This window comes from Leucoraja erinacea, chromosome 1 (genome assembly GCF_028641065.1).
Source record: "Leucoraja erinacea ecotype New England chromosome 1, Leri_hhj_1, whole genome shotgun sequence".
Lineage (NCBI taxonomy): Eukaryota > Metazoa > Chordata > Chondrichthyes > Rajiformes > Rajidae > Leucoraja > Leucoraja erinaceus.
The window spans coordinates 34,613,328-34,630,816 of NC_073377.1; the positions used below are offsets into that span (position 1 = coordinate 34,613,328).

Sequence of the window (17,489 nt, forward strand, 5' to 3'; positions counted from 1 at the left end):
GCACTTATTTATCTGTTACCTGATCAACTATTTTAGTCAAGATTTTTTAATATAGGATACTAGATAAAAATAACTTTTTCATATCAACAACCTACAGATGACTTGCACATGAAAATAGCAAGAGCTTTTAAGCTTGTCCCACATTTAACATGATTATGCATGGTGGTTGGAAAGGTGAAAAAGACATGTGTCAGACACAGAGTGTCACACAGCAGAGATCATGGAAAAGTCCAGAAAGTGTAGAAGTTACAATATACCTCAAAACCATTGCCAAATAACAAAACAAAAAAAACAGGATTTTTTTATAAAATGTAGAATAAAAGATGTGTTGGAAGGAACTGCAGATGCTGGTTTAAACCGAAGAAAGACAAAAAATGCTGGAGTAACACAGCGGGACAGGCAGCATCTCTGGAGAGAAGGAATGGGTGACGTTTCAGGTTGAGACCCTTCGTACCGAGATCGGGGGGAAAAACATTAATTTGTAGCTCCTAAAAATACTTTATTCTGGAATATCCTGCTGGAAAAAGCTTGGTTATTGCAAGTCTGAAAATCTCAAGCCCCTAACCCCATTTTGCCCCTCCCATAAACAAAATTGGTTTTATAATGTTATTTTCTGTAGCGTGAGATTTCTTAGGAATGCAATCATCACATTATCACAGATTGTGCTTGTAATTTGGTCTGGAAAGTGTTGGACATGATGTTAGGCAGCAGATTAAGCAATCTGAGCAGTTAAATCACCTGGCATTGAGAAACTTACCACTGGCATTATAACAGCAACATCAAAATAGCTTCCAATAACCTTTGCTGAACTAGGGGGAGATAATGAAACTTCCCTTTGATATTGTATAGTACATGAAGGAAAGGAACTTTAACATCTTTTGTAAGCCATATTTCGCTTGGGCAGTTCACATTTCAGCGATATGAATATTCACTTCTCTAACTTCGTCACCCTTGCTTTCCCTCTCTCTACATCCCTTCCCCCTTCCCAGTTCTCTGACCAATCTGGCTGTCCTCGATTACATCTTATCTGTCTGCTTTGTTGTTACCTTCTCCTAGCTAACAATGATCTATTCTATTGGTTGAATTCTATTGGTTGGTTGGCGGCGGGACTCACCAGTTGCAGTTGCAGCGGCCCCTGCAGCCTGTCTCTGTCTTTTTTTATTTTTTGTCTAGTTAAATGTAGTGTTGGTGTTTTTTTTAATACTAGTTTTAAATGTGTATATGTGGGGGGGCGGGGAAACCGTTTAAAATCTCTTCCCTGTTCGGGAGACCCGACCTTTTCCCTGTCGGGTCTCCGTTGTCATTGGGGCCTAGCACCGTGGAGCGGCCTCCAACCTGAACGACCCGGGGGCTCGGGAGATTGCGGAGCTGCGGACTACTCACCATCGTGGGGCTGGCCGGCCTCGGAGCGTGGGGAGCGGTGGTGACTCGCTGCTGCAACGCGACTCCTGGGGCCCGGAGGCTCCAGCAACGCAGCCGCAGGTCAGGTGGACTGGGACAACGGGAGCTCGCGGGTCCGGGGGGAGAGAGAGACCGCTTCCCGGAGCTCCCGCAACGCGACTTCTCCAGCCCGTGTCGCGGGGTTGGACGACCCGGGGCGGGGACGTACATCGCGCGGCGCGGCTTCATGGCCGTGGGACATTCCAGCGCCCGCCGGGGGCTCCAACTTTGTGACATTTAGACCGGGAGCGGGGCCGTAAATCGCCCGGCACGGCCTAAACTGGCCGTGGGACTTATCATCGCCCACCTGGGGCTTGGATATCGGGAGAGACATGGAGAACAGGGGAGAGAAAAGACTTTACCTTCCATCATGGATGGATGTTTGTGTGAATTAAATTGTGTGTATGTCTAGGAAATTGTCTTTGTTTGTATGGCTGTGGAAACAGAATTTCGTTTGAGCCTCACTGGGGCTCAAATGACAATAAATTGTATTGTATTGTATTGTATTGTATTGTATTTTCCTTGATCTCCATCCCCTTTTTCATTTTCACACCTTACACTTGCTTATCTCGGTATCTCCTTTTCCCCCCCGACTCAGTCTGAAGAAGGGTCTCGACCCGAAACGTCACCCCAATCCTTCAATCCGGAGATGCTGCCTGTCCTACTGAGTTACTCCAGTATTTTGTGTCTATCTTCAGTTTAAACCAGCATCTGCAGTTCATTCCTACACACCGTACCATACATGATTATAAACAAGCCAGACACAAGTATTAAAGGTAGGACAAAAGAAAAAGACCCGGGTGCAGAATATTTTGTTGCGGCATTATAGTATTACAGCTACAGAGAAAGCACAGATCAAACAAAGTGCAAGGGTTGTTTCAATAGTCTGATAACAGCAGAGAAGAAGCTGTTCCTGAATCAGGTGGTACGTGCTTTCAAGCAGTTGTACCTTCTGTCTACAGGAGTGGGGAGAAAAGGATATTACCAGAGTGTATGTGGTCCTTGATTACGTTAGCTGCTTTCCTGGGGCAGCCTGAAGTGTAGTGGAGTTAATTGGGGAAGGTGGAGTCCAGTGGGAAGAGGGAAGCTGTTTTTTCATGATGGACTGGGCTACATCCACATCCCTCTGCAATGTCTTATGGTGTTGGGTTGACCTGCTGCCAAACCAAGTGAAGCATCCCAATATAGGGTGCATTTCTTCAGTACATCTATAGAACTCTTTTACAAATGTCTCCACAAAAAAAGTATGGTGTCAATGTTGTAGTTAAAGCAAAGTAGTGTATCATATTGCATTGAATAAACATTGCAAAAAAGGTAGTGTTAAGGAACTTATTATCTTGGAAATTGATAAATTAGCAACACCAGATTAAATAAATCACAGGAGCCAAACACAGAATCACCGAGTTGAAACATTCAATCTATTCAAGCAAAAGTGGCTGTGCCAGAGGACTGCTAATGTTATACTATTGATTAGGATGCAGTGATAACTCACTTATAACAGCAGCAGAGTACATTATCAAAATCCATTCTAAGGGATAATAACTTAATGGATTTATTAACTGATAACTAACTTGCTTGAATTTTTCATTTGAAAGACGTCACAAGGATTGTCTTTTGAAGAAGTCTCACCCGTCTTCCTCCCCAATCGACTCCACAGCACTTCACCCTGCCTCAGGAAAGGGGGCTAACATAATCAAGGACCACTCACACTCCGGTCATTCCCTCTGCTCCCCACTCACGTGGGCAGAAGATACAACAGCTTGAAAGCACGTTCCACCAAATCCAGGAACAGCTTCTTCCCTGCTGTTATCAGACTATTGAAACCACAACATATTTTGTAAAAGGGTAAAAGCCCATGAGATCCAAAGGAGTGCAGAAATTGCATCATAAGATCTAAGGCAAGAAGCAATGTTTGAGTCACTGGAAGACAGTGGTGTTCCACAGGACTGTACTTGGTTCCCTGCATTTGAAGAAGGGTCTCGACCTGAAACGTCATCCATTCCTTCTCTCCAGAGATGCTGCCTGTCCCGCAGAGTTACTCCAGCATTTTGTGTCTATCTTCAGTGTAAACCAGCATCTGCAGTTCCTTCCTACACATTTCCCTGCTTTAGAAATATGCATGAATAATTTGGACCTAGATGCATGGGATAAGATAAAGAACTTGGCAGATGATACCAAACTGATCATGCTATTGGCAGTGCAGAGGAAAGCATGTTGTGAAAGAACTGAGGGCTTGGAATAATTTGCTAATCCTACAGCAAAATTAATAGGGCGTTAAAAGAAATATGGGATACCTTCCCTTAGTCAAAATATACATTGTAAGGGAAGGGAGGTTATGCTACTTAGGTAAGAACATGAGTACTATTTATAGTTCTGGTCACTGCATTCCAGAAAAGATGCGATGGCAGTGGAGATGATGCCAAGGAGGTGTACAAAAGGTCTGAAGAAGGATCACAACCCATATGTCACCCATCCGTATTCTCCAGGGGTGCTGCCTGACCTTGGAGAATCATGGGTTACTCCAGCACATTGTGTCTTTTGATTTGTAAACCAGCTGATGCTTCCTTGTTTTATGCAGTCTGTACAGAAACACTGCTGGGGCGGCAAAATTCCAGCACAAGTAAAAGACTGCACGAAAACCATATGGACTTCTCATAAAATAAATTACATCAGCGCTTAAAAAAACAGGAGCAGGAGTAGGCTAATCAGACACTCAAGCCTATTCCACCATTCAATAAGATTGCAGATGCACCAATTTTCACCACATCAATTTCCTACTTCCTGCCCATATTCCTCAACTCTGCCTCCAAGGCGTCAAAAATGAAAAATCTTATCTAAAATGCAAATTAACTTCAAGATAAATAAATGATGCCCAGCAATGAATCACGTGTAATACTCGAGCAGAACTTTAATTACCCATGCAATGTGCTCGTTAGGTAAGGCAGATAAACAGTTTCCCATTCTAACTGCACGGACTCTTCAGTATCCCGATATTTCAGCATTCCATCTGGTGTCTGCATTTCCTTCAGAATCTGAGGTTCTCTATGATATGCAACTTGAATTCGAAAAACAAAACCGTCCTGGGAGAATCAGAGAGAACTTTAAACATCTTGCGAAAGGAAATTATCACAAATTAAATTTTCAAAGATAGTTAACATACATCAAATACACCACTACACATTTTGTCTCACATATATGTATTTAAAATTAGCTTTAGCTATGTTTCCGAGTAGAAGTGATTACAGATGGCATAATTTAAATTATTTATACAACTATTTAACATTCAACAACACACAAATTGTTTTAACAACTATTTTGATTTAGATTTATTATTCCCACATGTACAGGTTTTACTGCATGTATGTTTGCATGTATCCAATCATATCAAATAATATTATACATGAATACAATCAAGCCAAATACAAGGTTTGGTTTGATAACTCAAATGCCCAGGAAGGGAGATGGCAGCAGAAAGTGGTGGCAGCTGTGCCAATGTACCACCCCTAACTCAAAAGCCTCATACTAGCTCAAAAGCCTCCATCATTTTGTTTTCTAGCATTTATTAGCAACATCGTTTTGTTTAGATATATTAACATTATGATGCCAATATTTGAAACAAATTTGACTCGTGTCTATAACATCTGTAATTTAACACACCTTATACACATCTACGTAAGTGGCCGAGGGTTGGCATGTCAGTTCATGCTGTTGGTCCAGGAGATGTCCCAGTCGAATGTGAAACGCCGCTTTGATACGTTGAATAGCGTCTTTATTCTGAGGCCATTTCCCACTTCCTTCCATGTGACAGATCACTAATGACAAAATAAAATGTTGCACATTATTACAAAACTCAAAGTCAACTCACCACTGAAGCAGTGCCTGCAAGAAAACCACTTTCGGTAATCATTAATGGCAATACACCAAGGAAAAACGACACAGAACATGGATTATTTGGCCATCAACAAAGAAACTTGCAGTGGCCAGGATACAGTCCGCAATGGATTGCATGATCTCCATGTATTTTGCCCTGGATGATTCTGCCATGAATTCAATAGAGTAAGTGCCCATAGCACTGCATCCAGAACTCCAGCGCACAGCATCAGTGATGCTGTTTAATGTTCTTAGGATTTCTCAGTAGTTATTTTCTGATATTTTATATTTCTAGACTGCCCTATGTGAAGTAGCAATAATCAAAACCAATGTCAAAGGGATAATCAGTCTGACATCCTGCTGGAAATCTCACTGATACCTCTCAGCCACACAACCCTCTTCACCTAATCACCAAGTTCTGTGCTTACCTCAATAACTTTGTATAAAGTATAATGTTGTAGCTCTATAAGACTGTGGTTAGGCCGCATTTGGAGTAATACGTACAGTTCTGGCCGCTTCAAGTTTTGTAGATGATGCCACTGTAGTGGGCCGTATCACGAACAATGAGATGGAGTACAAGAAGGAGATTGGAACTTAGTGACTTGGTATCAGGGGAATAACCCCTTCCTCAATATCAGCAAGATGAAGGAGCTAGTTATTGACATGGGGAAATGGTGAAGAGTTTCAGGTTCTTTGACGTTAATATTTCCAACAATCAGTCGTGGACTGGCCACATTCAAGAAGACACACCAACACCTCTATTTCCTGAGGAGACAAAGGAAATTCGGCACATCTACAGTGACTTTCCTACAGGTGCACCATAGACAACATACTGTTTGTTTGCATCACTGCATTGTTTGGGAAGGAAGATAAAGAACTTCACAACATGGTGTCAAGACAACCATCTCTCCCTCCATCTACACTTCTTGCTGCCTCTGAAAAGCAGCCAATTTAATCAAAGACTTGCCCCCACCCTGGTCATTCCTCCTTCTCTCTGTTCCTGTCTGGCTGAAGGTACAGAGGGCAGAAAAAGTGCCTGACTAGACTCAGGAACAGCTTCTTCTCCTCTGTTATCAGATTTCTAAATGGTCCTTCCATCAGCTGGGGTACTGTCTGAATCTGCAATGAGGGCATTGGACATTGTCTACGGACCTGATGCGCTACAATGCTGAGATCTCCAATCTGTTTGGATAGCATGTACCTTGGTACATGTGACAATATTAAATCTAAACCTAAACCATTACAGGATGGATGAGGAGGCTTTGGAGAGGGTGAAGAGAGTCCAGAATGCTGCCTGGATTTGAGGTTATTAGCTATATGAAGAGGTTAGACAAACGGGTTATTTCCTGTGGAACATCAGGTGTTGAGGGGAAATCGGATGAAGCTATATAAACTTATAGAAACATAGAAATTAGGTGCAGGAGAAGGCCATTCGGCCCTTCGAGCCTGCACCGCCATTTAATATGATCATGGCTGATCATCCAACTCAGTATCCCGTACCTGCCTTTTCTCCATACCCTCTGATCCCCTTGGCCACAAGGGCCACATCTAACTCCCTCTTAAATATAGCCAATGAACTGGCCTCAACTACCCTCTGTGGCAGAGAGTTCCAGAGATTCACCACTCTCTGTGTGAAAAAAGTTCTCCTCATCTCGGTTTTAAAGGATTTCCCCCTTATCCTTAAGCTGTGACCCCTTGTCCTGGACTTCCCCAACATCGGAAACAATCTTCCTGCATCTAGCCTGTCCAACCCCTTAAGAATTTTGTAAGTTTCTATAAGATCCCCTCTCAATCTCCTAAACTCTAGAGAGTATAAACCAAGTCTATGCAGTCTTTCTTCATAAGACAGTCCTGACATCCCAGGAATCAGTCTGGTGAACCTTCTCTGCACTCCCTCTATGGCAATAATGTCCTTCCTCAGATTTGGAGACCAAAACTGTACGCAATACTCCAGGTGTGGTCTCACCAAGACCCTATACAACTGCAGTAGAACCTCTCTGCTCCTATACTCAAATCCTCTTGCAATGAAAGCTAACATACCATTCGCTTTCTTTACTGCCTGCTGTACCTGCATGCCTACCTTCAATGACTGGTGTACCATGACACCCAGGTCTCGCTGCATCTCCCCCTTTCCCAATCGGCCACCGTTTAGATAATAATCTGCTTTCCTGTTTTTGCCACCAAAATGGATAACCTCACATTTATCCACATTAAACTGCATCTGCCAAACATTTGCCCACTCACCCAGCCTATCCAAGTCACCTTGCAGTCTCCTAGCATCCTCCTCTTATGAGAGGCATAGTCGTAGGGTGGACAATCCTTTTCCCCCCCGGGGTGGAAACATCCAAGACGAGGGGCATGACTTTATGATGAGAGGGACATGGTTTAAAGGAGATGTGAGAGCAAGTGTTTTTGATTTAAACACAGAGTAGTGAGTTCCTGGCATGTGCTGCAGAGGTGGTGCTGGAGGCAATTACAATAATGCCATTTACGAGGGAATGGAGAGATATGGATCACATGCAAGCAGAAGAGATTAGTTTGACTTGGTATCATGTTTGGATTAGAAATTAGACATATAGACAATAGATGCAGGAGTAGGCTATTCGGCCCTTCGAGTCAGCACTGCCATTCAATGTGATCATGGCTGATCATCCACAATCAATACCCCATTCCTGCCTTCTCCCCACATCCCTCGACTCCGTTATCTTTAAGAGCTCTAACTCTCTCGTGAAAGAAAATTGGCCTCCACTGCCTTCTGAGGCAGAGAATTCCACAGATTCACAACCCTCTGTGCGAAAAAGATTTTCCTCATCTCCATTCTAAATGGCTTACCCCTTATTCTTAAACTGTGGGCCCTGGTTCTGGACATCCCCAACATCGGGAACATGTTTTTTCTGCCTCTAGCATTTCCAAACCCTTAATAGTCTTATATGTTTCAATAAGATCCTTCTAAATTTTAGAGTATACAAGCCCAGTCGCTCCATTCTATCAACATATGACAGTTCTATCATCCTAGGAATTAACCTTGTGAACCTCTGCTGCACTCCCTCAATAGCAAGAATGTTCTTCTTCAAATTGCAGTGGAAAGGCCTGTTTCTGTGCTTTACTGTTCTATGTTTTATTTCCAACATTTTTAATTTTTATTGCATCATGAAAGATGATTGTTGAAGATCACAGAGAGTCAACTATTCCACACTTCTTTACCTTTTAACGCTGGTAAATATACAGGGCATGGTTTGTCCTCGGAAGGAAGCAAGCATTTATTCTCTTTATCCCTCTTATAATAGGAATAATCTGGTTTCACTGGTTCCGGCGGGAACACCTGTAAGATATGAAAATGACAATTTCAAAAGCACAAAATCTTATGCAGGCACACACATGCTTAACTTTCATTGTGCCTCAGATGCCAGTTAAGGCTAAAGAAAATGCTGCGCATATATCATTCCAAAAAATGGAATTAATCTGTTGAGAACAATTGTTTGTGTCATTTCTCATTTCCTTCCAACCACCCCCGCCCACTAATCATCCTCCCACCCCCGCGGTCTCACACGCAGGTACACTTGTGGCCAAGGCAACACAAAAGCTGTCTAGCCAATTAGAAATAAATGTGAACACAGGAATAACTTGCATTCACACCGCATCTAAATATAGTAAAATCAATGTAAGATGCTTGATAAAAGCACTAACAACAGCATTTGACATCAAACTTCAGCGCAATACCATGCCCTCAGTGAAAGAGAGGGAATTCCAGAGCTTAGGACCAAGGCAGCTATGGGGATGGCCAAGAGGCCAAGAGGCCAAGATGGGAAATATGTCAGCAATGTAGGCTCGGATAAGTTCCAGCGGGAGAAAGAAAGAAAGTGAGGCCAAGATCTGAAAACAAGTTTAATTATTTTAGAAATAGGTATTTGTGAAACTCAGCACCAATTCAGTACAGCAGGCAATTAGGTAATGATTGAACAAGACTGTGCAAGTTAGGGCATGGTAGCAGATGTTAGGAAGCTCCAGATTATGGAGGCAACAAATGATGTTATTGACATCCCAAAATCCTGGGGTGCCGCGTGTTACCGCGCATCACTGCCTACGTCACCACGCACCATGCGCACATAATGCACGCCATGCGCGTAGATTATGTCGCGTAAATAAGGAGGGAGGAGAGGGGGGGAGAGGAGAGGGGGGAGAGAGAGAGGGGGGGGGGGTGGGGGGGGGGGGGGAGGGGGGGAGGGAGAGGGAGGAAGGGAGAGAGAGAGAGAGAGGGTGAGGGAGCAAGGGGGAGAGAGGAGGGGGGAGAGAGGAGAGGGGGGGAGGAGGAGAGGAGGGGAGGGGAGAGAGGGGGGAGGGAGAGGAGAGGGGGGAGAGGGAGAGGAGGAGGGAGAGCGAGAGGAGAGAGGGAGAGGAGAGGAGGGACAGGAGAGGGGGGAGAGGAGGAGAGAGGGGAGGAGAGAGGGGGGAGAGTGTGGAGGGGGGGGGAGAGGGAGGGAAAGGGAGAAGGAGAGAGGGGAGGGAGAGGGAGGGAAGGAGAGAGGAAGGAGAGGGGGAGAGAGGGGGGGGGGGGGAGCGAGAGAGAGGAGGTGGGAGGGGGGAGAGAGGAGAGGGGAGGGGGGGAGAGAGGAGGGAGGGGAGAGAGGAGAGGGGGGGAGAGGATAGGGGGGGAGGAGGAGGGAAGAGGGAGGGGAGAGGAGAGGGGAGAGGGGGGAGAGAGGAGGAGAGGGGAGGGGGGAGAGGGGTGTGCTGAGAGAGGGGTTGAGGTGAGGGGGGGGGGAGGAGAGGAAGAGGGGGGGGGGGGTAGAGGAGAGGAGGGGGAGAGGAGAGAGAGTGCCTTTTTATTTCAACCCAAACAACCATTTGCAGACAGTGCTTTTTTACTTTAACCATATTTTCATTTTCAAACCACATTAAGGGTGCTTCCTCATAGTTGTGTGCACATGTGTTCAGTGTTATTCACAGCTCAGAGAAACGTGACCCTCTGCCTTCCTCCAGCTTACAGACACTGATCGAGGCACACCACTTCCTGGTTTTATAGTCCCTCCCCCCTGCTGCCAGTGGGGGCAGCAGTAAGAATGGAGAATTTTGTAAAATCATTAATATCTCTGTCATATTTCATCGACGGGAAAAATCCTCGGCACACATACGGCGGAGGGGGGCTCTGAGCGAGGTGGCCAAAAATGACGGCCGTAGGTGGCGGTGTTCTCTCGGAAATCGCAGCACAGATCGCCAAAACCGGTCAAGAACAGAGTTTTAGTAATATATAGAAGATGACAATAAAGTACCATTGAACCAAATGCCTACCTATACCAATCGCATTAACCAATACTTTGTCCTTAAGCCTCCAAGCAGTTATTATTCAATGGCTCGTATAAATATAAATTATTAGTAATGCACGAGGTAGCTGACATGCCAAATATTAACTTACATCTGTGTATCGAAACACAGGGTGCGTCCCTTGGACTGCTGTGACATTCAAAGGAAGTCCATTGAGATTCCAAAGCTTTCGACTCAGATCATCGTATGACTTCACAACATTGATGATCCTCTCCTCAAACCCTGCAGACTGCGGAAAAAAAGATTAAAATTAGGTGAATTCTATTGAGGGCATTATGACTTGGAAAGAAAAATATTAAATATATTGTGACTCGTTCTTAGTCCTTACTGATAGCATGCAGTTATTACAAGAATAATTGGAGAACCATTTTTTATTTAATGAAGAATCATCAGAAAAATCGCTACCCAATTACAGTAATAGAGAAAATACAAAGCCAGCTTCAAGGTTTTCTCAACGCCACGTTTCAAGACACGATACCATGCCAAAGTGAAACTCTAGAGAAGTTAAATATGGCACAGAATCCATTTTAATTTTCCCATAGGAAAGGAAAATAGGTTTGGTTTTAGTATCAACTATAGGTAAAGTGCCTTTGGAAGCACTCTGGGTGTTCCGAGGTGGACTGCGTTAAGCTTTCCAGGGCAAGGAGACTGAGCAGAAGCCACGCTCGTGGGTTGAAGTGTCCAGAATGTTGCATTGGTGGAGACCTGAGGCTCAATTAGATTGGGTGCTGCTCAAAGAGGCTGAGCATGCGGATTGGAGGCGGCTTTCAGTGGCACGGAACGCCGAAGCAGCAGTGGAGGACATAAACAACATCGTCTGGCAAGGGCGACCTAGTGCCACTGTCAGGACTATAGGTCTTGATGGCCAAGGTAAGACTCCAACATTTTAACAAGGATACATCATGGTGCTGAAACGCAGCAACACTTGTGTGCTACCTCAGTAATATACTATTCTTACACTCTTGTACCCAAGTATAATTTGTAAGAAGAATTTTATTGAACTGTTATGCAAAAAATGGATTTCACTGCACCTGTACATTAAACTGGTGAATACCATTAAATTTTTGTTATTAACGCCAGTAAGCTATTTGAAAAGGTTCATCTCTGCCACTATATCACAGCATTTCAGGGTTGCTTAACCAGCCTGTGCCATTACAACCAGTAATTCACACTTATTCTGTAATGCCATCCAGAGGTCATTTTACTTATTGCAACTTTACAAGATATACTCATCCTTTTAGTTTACATAGTTTAGTTTAGAGATACAGCGTGAAAACAAGCCCTTTGGCCCACATAGTGGAGAATACTAGCATGCAAGGGCAATTTGAGATCAAGGAGGTGGTGGTGTTGGGCCAAATATAATGATAAATGATAATTATCAAATGATAAAAAAAGAATATGGTGTGCTTGCTTTCAGAAGTCAGACATAATATATCCACTGACTTGGCCTCCACCGCCTTCTGTGGCAAAGAATTCCACAGATTCACCACCCTCTGACTAAAGAAATTCCTCCTCATCTCCTTCCCAAAAGAATGTCCTTTAATTCTGAGATTTATGACCTCTAGTCCTACTCTCCCACTAGTGGAAACATCCTCTCCACATCCACTCTATACAAGCCTTTCACTATACAGTATGTTTCAATGAGATCCCCCCCTCATTCTCCTAAACTCCAGCGAGTACAGGCCCAGTGCCATTAAACGCTCATCATATGTTAACCTACTCATTCCTGGGATCATTCTTGTAAACCTACTCTGGACCCTCCCCAGAGCCAGCACATCCTTCCTCAGAAATGGTGCCCAAAATTGCTCACAATTTTCCAAATGCGGCCTAACCAGCGCCTTAGAGCCTCAGCATTACACCCCTGTTTTTATATGCAAGCCCTCTCGAAATAAATGCTAGCATTGCGTTTTCTTTCTTTCCTACCGATTTGACTAGCAGATTAACTTTTTGGGAATCCTGCACCTGCACTCCCACGTCCTTTTGCACCTCCGATTTCTGGATTATCTCCCCATTTAGAAAATAATCTACGCCTTGATTCCTGCTATCGAAATGCACGGCTCCACACTTTGCTACACTATATTCCAGCTGCCACTTCTCTGCCCACTCTCCCAACCTGTCCAAGTCCTTCAGCAGAGTCCCTGCTTTCTCTACACCATCTGCCCCTCCACCTATTTTTGTATCATCTGCAAACTTGGCCACAAAGCCTTCAATCCCCTCATCCAAATCATTAATATACAAAGTGAAGAGTAGCGGCCCCAGCACCGAGCCCTGCGGAACTCCACTAGTCACTGGCAGCCAACCAGTAAAAGCCCCCCTTTATTGCCACTCTTTGCCTTCTACCATCCAGACAACCTAATATCCATGCTAGTATCTTTCCTTTGATACCATGGGCTCCCATCTTCCTTAGCAGCCTCCCATGTGGCACCTAATCAAAGACTTTCTGAAAATCTAGGTATACAGCATCTCCTGACTGTCCGGCTATTGATTTCTTCAAAGATTTCCAGCAAATTTGTCAGACAAATTTTTCCTTCACAAAGCCGTGCTGACTGTGGCCTATTTTATCATGAACTTCTAAGTACTCCGTAACCTCACCCTTTATAATGGGACTAAAATCTTACCAACCACCGGTCAGACTACCCGGCCTATAGTTCCCACTATTCTGCGTTGCTCCCTTCTTGTGCAGCGGGGTAATATTGGCAATCTTCCAATCATCTGGAACCACTCCTGACTAGTGATTCTTGAAATATCACTATCAATGCCTCCAAAATCTCTAAAGTCACCTCTTCCAGAACCCTGGCGTGCAGTCCATCTGGTCCTGGTGACTTATCCCCCTTCAGCCCTTTCAGTTTCCCAAGCACCTTCTCCCTAGTAATAACCACTCCACTAACTACCACCCCCTGATGCTTGAATTTCAGGCACATTGCTGGTGTCTTCCACTGTGAAGACCGATGCAAAAAATGAATTCAATTCCTCTGCCATTTCTTTATTCCTCTATCACTTCCAGTGGTCCAACGTCCACTCTTGCCTCTTTCTTACTCTTTATATAACTGAAGAAACTCCTCCTATCCTCTTTTATATTATTAGCTAGCTTACCTTTGTATTTTACCTTTTCTCCCCATATTGCCTTTTTAGTTACCTTCAGTTTTTCTTTAAAAGCTTCCCAATCCTCTGGCTTCCCACTAATCTTTGCATTCATCGATCTTTGAGAAGGACAATGGCCTTGTGAGATTGCACTACTTAGAGCCAGCATAAAAATGTGACTTTCTTTGTGTCATAATGGTTCTAAGATCCCAGTCCGCATAATCGACAATTGACATTTAAACCAGACAAATGAGTGCAATCCTGTCAAATCTCCTGAGAAACACATGCAAAAACCATTGAAAGACACACCAAAAAACACCAAAAGCAATTCCTGTATTCAAAAAGGGAGGAAGACAGAAAGCAGGAAACTAATGGCCAGTTAGCTTAACATTTATCATCTGGAAACTTAGAACCTATTATTAAAGACATTAAACCAGGGCATTTAGAAAAGTTCAATAAGGCGCACTCAATATGGTTTGTGAAAGTGGAGTCATGTTTGACCAGCTTAGTCAAGGTCTTTGAAGCAGTAACATGTGCAGTGGATAAAGGGGAACACAGGTGAATGTCTAGATGTAGATTTCAAAAGGGCATTAATGGGGTGCCACAAATGTTATTGTGGAAAATAAATGCTCATGTTTTAAGATGGAGCGTATTGGCATGATGGAAGACTGGCTGGCTAACATGAAACAGAGAAACGGGTCCTTTTATACATGTAACTTGCCGACTCAACTTCTTACAATTTCTGTCAACAATCAAAACACAAAGTACAGCTGCTAAATTTGCAGATTACATATATCAGAAAGTAAATTGTGAAGAAACCATAAAGGAGACTACAAAGACGGTTGGACAAATGGTCTGGCAAATTGAGTATAATGTAGGAAAATCTGAACCTGGCAGAAAAACTACAAACAAGCACATTGATTAAATAGTGAGAACTTGCAGAAATGTGAGATCGAGTGGGATCAGGTGCCCAACAAAAGGCTAATAGGCAATCGGGAAAGCTAAGAGATGCTGTTGTTGATGGAGAGGAGAGGACACACTTCAGTTATGTAGGACACTGGTGAGTCCTTACCTAGCAGACTGCATACAGTATTGGCTTCCCTATGGAAGGAAATGGGTCAACATAGGAGGTGGTTCAGAAAAGGATTACTTAAACTGCTACTAAAGATGGGCAAGTTGGCAATTAGGAGAGGTTTAATAGCCCCAGATTGCATCTGCTAGAGTTTAGAAAAGTATGAAGAGACAGTTAAATAGGGATAAATGTGAAGTTATCCACTTTGGTGACAAGAACGGCAGACTATTGTCTGGATGGTATCAGATTTTTTGAAGATGTGACAAGTAAAATGGATGAAGGAAAGTCGGTGGATGTAGTGTATCTGGACTTTCAGAAAGCCTTTGATAAGGTCCCACACAGGAGATTAGTGGGCAAAATTAGCGTAGATGGTATTGGGGGTAGGGTATTGACATGGATAGAGAATTGGTTGGCAGACAGGAAACAAAGAGTAGGGATAAACGGGTCCCTCTCAGAATGGCAGGCAGCAGTGAGTGGAGTGCCACAAGGCTCGGTGCTAGGGCCGCAACTATTTACAATATATATATGAATGATTTAGATGATGGGATTAAAGGTAACACTAACAAATTTGTAGTTGACACAAAGCTGGGGGGCAGTGTGAACTGCGAAGAGGATGCTAGGAGGTTGCAGGGTGACTTGGACAGGTCGAGTGAGTGGGCAGATGCATGGCTGATGCAGTATAATGTGGATAAATGTGAGGTTATCCACTTTGGCGGCAAGAACAAGTAAGCAGATTATTATCTGAATGGTGTCAGATTAGGAAAAGGGGAGATGCAACAAGACCTGGGTGTCCTTGAACAGCAGTCACTGGAAGTAAACATGCAGGTACAATTATACAATTATTTATTGTCATTTGAACCTCAAATAAAATTTGGTTTCTGCAGTCATACAACAAGAAAATAACCAAGACACACAACCAACACAATTTACACAAACATCATCACAGTGAATCTCCTCCTCACTGTGATGGAAGGCAATGTCTTGTCTCTCCCCTATGTTCCATTCTTCTCCCGATGTTAAAGCCCCCAGCAGGCGATGGCAATCCCCGCGGCCATTAAGGCGGCTCAGGGCGATGTAAGGTACCGCTCCGGATCTTAATGTTGGAGCCCCCGGCGGGCGATGGCAAGTCCCGCGGCCGTTATAGCCACACCGGGCGATGTTATGCCCCGCTCCGGGTCATTTTCAACCCCGCAACTCGGGCGGGGGAAGTTGCCATTGCAGGAGCACTGAAAAGCGGTCTCCCACCAGTGACCCGCGAGCTCCCGATGTCACAGTCCACCGGACCTGCAGCTGGAGCCTCCGAGCTCCGGAGTCGGGTCGCAGCCACGCGTCACCACAGCTCTCCAGCCCCACGATGGTAAGTCCGCAGGCTCCGCAGACTGCGACTGGAGCCCCCAGGTCGTTCCGGTTAGAGGCCGCTCCATGGTTATAGGCCCCAATGACAACGGAGACCCGACAGGGAAAAGGTCGGGTCACACGTACACGGAAGAGATTAAAAGTTTCCCCCCCCCGCCCCCTACATATACACAGCTAAAAACAATATAAAAACCACAACAAACTATACATTCAACGGGACAAAAAAAAAAAAACAGACAGACTACAGAGGCCACTGCAATGGTGGTCAGCTGCCCACTTGCAGGCAGTGAAGAAAGCTAATGGAATGTTGGTCTTCATAACAAGAGGATTTGAGTATAGGAGTAAAGAGGTCCTTCTGCAGTTGTACAGGGCTCTGGTGAGACCACATCTGAAGTATTGTGTACAGTTTTGGTCCCCTAATTTGAGGAAGGACATCCTTGCTATTGAGGGAGTGCAGCGTAGGTTCACGAGGTTAATCCCCGGGATGGCGGGACTGCCATATGAGGAAAGATTAGAAAGACTGGGCTTGTATTGACTGGAATTTAGAAGGATGAGAGGGTATCTTATAGAAACAGATTTTTATAGAATGGTGCCTTGAAATGGGGGGGGACTATGTATAAACACAGCTGTAATTTCTACCAGGTGAATCCAAAATATATAAAAATGGCCTTTATTAAAATCTGACAAAGTGCACTTTAACCACATGTAATTTTTTCTATTACAAATCTCAAATTGTGGAGTACAGAGACAAATAAATAAATGATGGGTCTTTGTCCCAAACATGATGGAGGGCACTGTAGATCATGTTCAGGCAGAAAGGTATTAGTTCAATTTGGCATCATGTTTGACATGAACATGGCTTTGATACAGCCATTATGGGCCAAAGGCCTGTTCTTGTGCTGGATAGTTCGGTGTAGAGGGAGTACATCTTCTGGCAGAATATAGAAACAGGTGTCACTGTGTAAAAATAAACGGCTTCCCCTTTTAGAATGGAAAGAGATTAAAATTTGTTCTGAGTATCGAGACACTTCGGAACTCTCTTTCTCATGTGTTGAAATGTAGCCCGGGTAGACAAGAATGTGAAAATGAGGGTTACAGTCATGTCAGTCATGACCTTATTAAACGGTGAAGCAGGTTCAAAGGGCCATGTGGCCTACTCCCGCTGCTTCCTACTTGTACACAACTTATTTTTCAAAAGCATTTTGAAAATAGCTGAACAAATCCAACACATCCTCCATTACAATCACCTTTGCAAATTAATTTAAGGTCAACCCGAGTACCTCAACACATGCCGACTTAACACTTTGGTAGGGTGAATAAATAACAGTTGCAGGTGGGATTAAAATAT

The 17,489-nt window shown here is 44.1% G+C and overlaps 1 protein-coding gene across 1 annotated transcript in view; it reads right to left on the minus strand.

Annotated features, from left to right (window-relative positions):
• Window positions 1–17,489, minus strand: part of nol6 (nucleolar protein 6 (RNA-associated)) — a 94,061-nt gene that overhangs the window by 18,322 nt on the left and 58,250 nt on the right. The window contains exons 16-19 of the mRNA XM_055632531.1: window positions 10,724–10,861; window positions 8,515–8,632; window positions 5,098–5,252; window positions 4,357–4,520 (exon numbers count right to left, since the gene is read on the minus strand). Of these exons, the coding sequence (XP_055488506.1) occupies window positions 4,357–4,520; window positions 5,098–5,252; window positions 8,515–8,632; window positions 10,724–10,861 (575 nt within the window). The remainder of the gene's footprint in view (window positions 1–4,356; window positions 4,521–5,097; window positions 5,253–8,514; window positions 8,633–10,723; window positions 10,862–17,489) is intronic.